The 7,500-nt window shown below is 46.1% G+C and overlaps 1 protein-coding gene across 1 annotated transcript in view; it reads right to left on the bottom strand.

Moving 5' to 3' along the window:
- Window positions 1-3,552, bottom strand: part of plekho1a (pleckstrin homology domain containing, family O member 1a) — a 15,400-nt gene extending 11,848 nt beyond the window's left edge. Inside the window, exons 1-2 of the mRNA XM_034130960.1 lie at window positions 3,471-3,552; window positions 1,443-1,592 (exon numbers count right to left, since the gene is read on the bottom strand). Of these exons, the coding sequence (XP_033986851.1) occupies window positions 1,443-1,592; window positions 3,471-3,497 (177 nt within the window). The 5' untranslated portion in view covers window positions 3,498-3,552. The remainder of the gene's footprint in view (window positions 1-1,442; window positions 1,593-3,470) is intronic.
- Window positions 3,553-7,500: the final 3,948 nt, after the last annotated feature.

Here is a 7,500-nt window from a genome sequence, read left to right as displayed (position 1 = left end):
GTGTGTGTGTGTGTGTGTGTGTGTGTGTGTGTGTGTGTGTGTGTGTAGATTCAAAAATACTTAAACAGATGCAAACCCCCTGTGAAAATATGCACCACTAAGCAGAGGTACAATCCTACATAGTGTTTCATTATCAATCACACACGTATATAAATATATATTTGTTAATAAACAAAAATAAAAATGAGAGAAGCAAAAGGAAAATAAAACCAGCAAACAGCTTCACCAACAGAACCATGCACACACACACACACACACACACACACACACACACACACACACACACACACACACACACACACACACACACACACACACACACACACACACACACACACACACACACACACACACACACACACACACACACACACACACACACGCACACTCAGCTCTGTAAAAAGTGCAGCGGTCAGTTTTTGTTCTGCCCGGTGACTCAGCAGAATATTATGTAAGGACCCGAGTTATATAATGAAATGCAGAGTCACACCTGACCTGTGCTGCCTTCAGGGCCCCGGATACAATCTGACATCTGCAACTCTAGTTAGTAAATCCAGATTCATAATGACACCAACGAAGAAGAGAAACTGCTCTCCTCAGATTCACCGCTGTGTGGGTACTTCCTGTCGGAGCCTCATCACTTAGCATAGCATCGCCAGCTTTATCAACCTTTACCCCAAAAGAAACAGTTTTTAAAGTGGACCTATCATGCTATATTTAAATAATATATTGTAGGCCCATACCTATATAAGGTATATTTATACGTTTTCTTTTTCAAAATACCAAACAGATCATGCATTTTAGCCATGCCTCATTTCACCCTGTCTTTGCATGCGCTGCAGCTGACCACGCCCCCCTGCAAAGGAGGGGGCCGGGCAACCTCTCATTCCCCTGATAGGTCAGCTCCTCCGTCCTGACGTCAGAGGAATGTTCAAATCTGGATCAGTTTTTATCAGATCCGTTGCAGCCCCTTTTTTAGAGATTTGGGTATGGAGGAAAATAGAGAGGGTTGTGTTTTCTGACACTTGGTGAGTTCCCTGGAACACCGGGGACACATATTCATGATAGGTCCCCTTTAAGCTTTGAAATGAACTGTTATTGAGGAGAGAAACTAACTATTCAGATCAATATGTGATGGATTGATCCAGAAAGGTAGAGGTTTTATGTTGATGTTTGAGCTGTGAGGAGCTGCTGCTGGATGAGAGCTGGTCTGAGTCTGGAGCTAATGTTGGCTAGCTCATTTTACAGACAGATAGAAGTTCTGACTTTTTCCCCAAAATTCGGACTCTTTTGAAAATCTCAACATTTTGAAAATCTCGAAATTATGATTTTTCTGAAACTCTAAATTCTGACTTTTTCAAAAAATCTCATAATTCTGACTTGATGGTTGAAAGTGAATGTGATGGTAGCTGCAGGCTCTGATATAAAGAGAGAGACCTCACCTCTTTCTCACAGATGTACAGCGTGTCTCCTCTCAGAACCAGGTACCGGCTCCTCCACAGCTCTCTGAAGATCCCGCGCCCGCAGAACTTCCTGATCCAGCCCGTCTTCTCCGGCTGCAGCGGTGCCGGTGGCCCTGCGTCCTGCGGGCCCTGAACACAACACCATCCAAACTAAACGACTCACTCTGGATCCAAACTAAACGACTCACTCTGGATCGACAACAAAGAGATGACAATAGATTCAAAGTGGAGAGAAACCATCACAAAGACCCGCTGGCTTTTATCTGGGGACCTTTTGGGGGGCGCCACCCAGTGGTTGGAAATATATACCAGTGATCATTGTGATATTTAAAGAAAATCATCTTTATAACCAAATAAAAGAATAAAATCATGTCAATAATCCAACGATTAAACTAGTTCATGTAAGCCGTTAGCCGTTAGCTGTTAGCCCTTAGCTGTTAGCCCTTAGCTGTTAGCCCTGAGCTGTTAGCCCTTAGCTGTTAGCCATGAGCTGTTAGCCCTTAGCTGTTAGCCATGAGCTGTTAGCCCTTAGCTGTTAGCCCTTAGCTGTTAGCCATGAGCTGTTAGCCCTTAGCTGTTAGCCCTTAGCTGTTAGCCCTGAGCTGTTAGCCCTGAGCTATTAGCCCTTAGCTGTTAGCACAGGTCCCATGTCATGCTTTTCTGGTTCTTACCCGTCCCCTTGTGTTCTGTAGCTTCTGCATGTAAACGGTCTGCAGAGTCACAAACCCTCAAAGTACACCCTGTAGCGAGTAAAACTCTAACACAGAAAAGACCTGTCTATGAGGCCCCAGAACGCCTCGTTGGGGATTTCTCTTTTTCCATTGTTTTCTTCCTGGTCTAAGTGACGTAACGACGACCAAATGGACCAATTGGTCCAAATTGACCAATCCGTGGAGCTCCTCACACACACACATTCACTCAGCCTTATCGCTGTCTCGCTGACCCCACGCAGCAACCAGGAAACGACAGCAGTAACCCAGCTCTCACTGTCCGCTCCTCGAGCCTCAAAGGGCGGAGCAGCAACGTCCCGCCAACACGGCACCCAGACCCCACGCAGCAATCTCATCTGTTTGTCATTACTGGTGTCATTTCTGGTTGCTAACAAACGCCATTGTAACACATAATCACTGATGTTCAGCTGTAACGGTGGTGGACTCATCAGAACAGAGTGGGCGAGCTGACCAATCAGAGCACAGTGGGCTCACAGGGAGGGGGAGGGGGGCAGGAGCTCCAACAAGGCGTGTAGGATAGAGAGTGAATACACATACTTTACAGAGATGCTGTATGAGAAACCAATGTGAGTTTGGAACATTGAACAATGTCAATCTATTCTAGTAGACCTCAACAATGGAATTATGATCAGTAGAAATGGCCATGGGACCTTTAGCTGTTAGCCCTTAGCTGTAAGATGTTAGCTGTTAGCCGTTAGCAGTTAGCTGTTAGCTGCCACTGTGCAGCACAGTTGTTTTAATAATGATTGGGCTCCTTAACAGAGTATTATTCATTCATACTAACCCTCATACCTAAATGCAAGACATGAATTATTAAATAATATATATAATATAACATTTCACCTCTTTGTTTTTATTTCTATAATCCTTCTGTCATGATTCAGTATTTGTAGAGTTTAAACTGAGTAATTATTAAATATGAAGCTAGATATAAGTTGTTTGTTGTTATATAAAACAGAGTAAACGGAGTCAGCTGTCGTTCACTGGAATGAGACAGAATCACACACTCTGCAAACAGAGGTATGAATATATCTGGAGATGATATATGATGATAGGCCTATATAATGATATATAATGATATATAATGGTATACTGACATGAATACTGTATTAACACGCTTAAATAATGAAATAACGAGAGTCTGAGCAGAGCAGAACACCGTGTGATCCCTGCATGATGAGCACTGTGTTATTATGGGATGGAGAGGATGCTCTCACTCATTTAAAGCAGTATATATTATATATATATATTAAATATAAAGATGGATGGTGCCTACCCGTCCTCTCTGGGTGCTTTTCTTCATCCTCCCTCCGCCTCGGTCTCACCGGAGAGGAGCTGCAGCCGCTGCTCGGTGCGCGGCCCCGCTGCTCGGTGCGCGCTCCCGCTGCTCGGTGCCTGTTGTCTGCAGCCAGTGAGTGAGTGTGTGCGTGTGTGTGTGTGTGTGTGTGTGTGTGTGTGTGTGTGTGTGTGTGTGTATGTGTGTGCGTGTGTGTGTAGGCAGATGCTCCTTCTCTCATCTAACGTGCACGCGACCTGACACGCTGAAGGACGCGCACTTTAGCCTATATTCCGGTGAAAATATAAGGAGCCCGACAGCGCCATCTAGCGACACACACACACACACACACACACACACACACACACACACACACACACACACACACACACACAAAGAGAGACACACACACACACACACACACACACAAAGAGAGAGACACACACACACACAAAGAGAGAGACACACACACACACACACACACACACACACACACACACACACACACACACAAAGAGAGAGACACACACAAACACACGCTTTATTTATTTTATTTTATTTTATTTTTATTTTTTAGCCCCTCATGCTATTATCATGTGTATTTTCTCCATCCCTGTTCATGTGTCTTCTCGCAATTATCACTGGCCCCGTGTATCTCCTAATCGATATAACCGGCCTGCTCTCGTCTATCCCACATGCTCCACTGAGATCCAACATCTAGTTACAGGTGGCCTGTGGAACTGCCAGTCAGCTGTTCCTAAGGCTGACTTCATCTCTGGCTACGCCTCCCTGTAGTCTCTGGATTTCCTTGCTCTCACTGAGACCTGGATTACTCCATCCAACACATCCACCCCAGCAGCTCTCTCCACAGCATATTCCTTCACCCATACACCCAGACCCACTGGCAGAGGTGGTGGCACTGGTCTCCTGCTCTCTCCCAAACTGAGCTTTTCCCTCTTCAAGCTACCTAACTTCACTCCTTCCACCTTTGAATTCCATGCTGTCACAGTAACCCATCCTATACAATTAACCGTTGTTGTTCTCTACCGTCCACCAGGCGCCTTGGGGGACTTCTTGGAGGAATTAGATCATCTCCTCTCACACATCCCTGAAACTGGCCCTCCCGCTGTACTTCTCGGAGACTTCAACCTCCAGAAGACATCTGAACTAACATCTCTTTTAACCACCTTTGCTTTCTCACTGTCTCCATCCCCACCAACTCATAAAGCTGGCAATGTCCTTGATCTCATATTCTCAAGGAACTGCACTACTTCTAACCTCTCTGTAAACCCACTTCACACATCTGATCACTTCTTCATTTCATTCTCTCTACCCCTTTCCAAACATAACAAACTAATCTCTTCTCATCCTGCACCTGTCCGCCGTAACCTTCGTTCCCTCTCCCCCTCTACCTGTGCTCTCAGCCCTCCCTTCCTCTGACTCGTTCCAACTCCTGCCTCCAAACTCTGTTGCAGAAACTCTCCTCTCCACTCTTTCATCCTCTCTGGACTCTCTCTGTCCTCTCACATCTCGGCAGGCTCGTCAGTCCCTCCTGCTCCCTGGCTAAATGACGCACTGCGTGCTAATAGAACCATCCTTCGGGCAGCAGAGCGGAAACGGTGGAAATCCAAACGCCATGACGACCTCCTAACCTATCAGGCTCTCCTCTCCTCTTTCTCTGCTTCCATCTCTCAGGCAAAAAGCACTTTCTTTCAAGATAAGATCCATTCTTCCTATTCCAATCCCAAACAACTGTTTTCCATCTTCTCCACCCTCCTGGACCCCCCAGAGCCCCTTCCCCCTCCTCCCTTCTGTCAAGCGACTTTGTTAACTACTTTGAAAAAAAAGTTGATGATATTCGCTCTTCTTTTTCTGACTCACCTTTACTCACCACTGGGTCACCAGACCCACCTTTATTCACCGCTGGGTCACCTGACCCACCTTTACTCACCGCTGGGTCACGTGACCCACCTTTCACCCACTCACTAACCTCCTTTCCCCCTCTCTCTCCAAGTGAGGTTCTTACCCTCATGACCTCTGCCCGTCCTACCACCTGTCCTCTGGACCCTATCCCCTCAAACCTCCTGCAGACTATCGCTCCTGATATTCTACCGTGTCTCACCCATTTCATCAACACTTCTCTAACTTCTGGTCACTTTCCAAACAGTCTCAAGGAGGCAAGAGTAAACCCTCTCCTAAAAAAAAACACTCTCAACCCGTCTGATGTTATAAACTACAGGCCTGTTTCTCTCCTCCCGTTCCTGTCTTTAAACAACTCTCCTGTTATCTCCATCAGAACAACCTTCTGGATCCGCACCAGTCTGGTTTCAAGGCAGGTCACTCCACAGAAACTGCTCTCCTTGCTGTCTCTGAGGAACTGCACACGGCTAAAGCAGCCTCCCTCTCCTCTGTCATCATCCTTTTGGACCTGTCTGCTGCATTCGACACGGTGAATCATCAGATCCTCCTTCGCACTCTCCAAGAACTTGGAGTTTCAGGCTCTGCACTTTCCCTCCTCACCTCATACCTCGAAGACCGCACCTACAGGGTAACTTGGAGAGGGTCCGAGTCCGACCCTTGTCAATTAACTACAGGGGTCCCTCAGGGCTCTGTTATTGGTCCCCTCCTCTTCTCTCTGTACACAAACTCGCTCTGATCTGTCATTAGCCCGCATGGTTTTTCATACCACTGCTACGCTGACAACACCCAATTTAATTCTGTCCTTTCCCGCTCGGAGACCCAGGTCGTCACACACATCTCTGCTTGTCTAGCTGACATCTCTCGGTGGATGTCTGCTCACCACCTCAAGCTCAACCTTGACAAGACTGAACTGCCTTTCCTTCCGGGAAAAGTTTGTCCCACTCTTGACCTAACAATCAACATCGGCCCCTCTGTTGTTTCCCCGACTCAGACTGCAAGGAATCTGGGTGTGACCCTAGATAACAAACTGTCCTTCACTGCAAACATCGCTGCTACAACCCGCTGCTGCAGATACACGCTTTACAACATCAGGAGGACCAGAAAGCCACGCAGGTTCTGGTCCAGGCTCTCGTCATCTCACGCCTAGACTACTGCAACTCCCTCCTGGCTGGTCTACCTGCATGTGCCATCCCACCTCTGCAGCTCAACCAGAATGCAGCGGCTCGTCTGGTCTTCAACCTTCCTAAATGTTCCCACACCACACCGCTCCTCCGCTCACTTCACTGGCTTCCAGTAACTGCTAGAAACCACTTCAAGACACTGGTACTTGCGTACCATGCTGTGAATGGATCTGGCCCTTCCTACATCCAGGACATGGTTAAACCATACACCCCAGCACGTGCACTCCGCTCTGCATCGGCCAAACGGCTCGCTGCACCCGCACTGCGAGGGGGACCCAAGTTCCCATCAGCAGAAACACGTGGGTTTGCTATCCTGGCTCCAAAATGGTGGAATGAGCTCCCCATTGACATCAGGACAGCAGATAGCTTACACATCTTCCGGAGCAGACTGAAAACTCATCTCTTTGACTCCACTTCAAGCGATAGAATTACTAACAAAGAACTTATATACTAACAAAGGACTGGCTTATCTAAAGCCAGTTGAGTAGCACTTGAAATGTTTTGGCTCTATGAAACCTGATGTTCTTATATGATTCTGTTTTCTTCAAGTTTGTATCTTCCTGGTCGAATGCACTTATTGTAAGTCGCTTTGGATAAAAGCCTCAGCTAAATGCAATGTAATGTAATGTTAATTTTTATTAAGATGTTTAAGAAAAGGAGGAAACATTTATTATAATTTTTTATATTTTCTGAACCTTTTAATTCCATGTTTTCTGTCCGTTAACGTACCTTTAAAATGAAATAAATGTTATGTTTATTACGTTTTATTACGTCTTCGAAACAGAACATTAGCACATTCATAAACCCTCACTTAATTGAAATGTTTATAATAAATAACTTTAAGGACCGAAAAACCATCACCTATTTATTTAAAGAAAGACCTGAGTCATTAAAGCCCTGAGTCATTAAAGACCTGAGTCATTAAAGAC

This window comes from Trematomus bernacchii, unplaced genomic scaffold, assembly GCF_902827165.1.
Source record: "Trematomus bernacchii unplaced genomic scaffold, fTreBer1.1, whole genome shotgun sequence".
NCBI lineage: Eukaryota > Metazoa > Chordata > Actinopteri > Perciformes > Nototheniidae > Trematomus > Trematomus bernacchii.
This window is presented reverse-complemented; position numbering and strand designations above follow the sequence as displayed.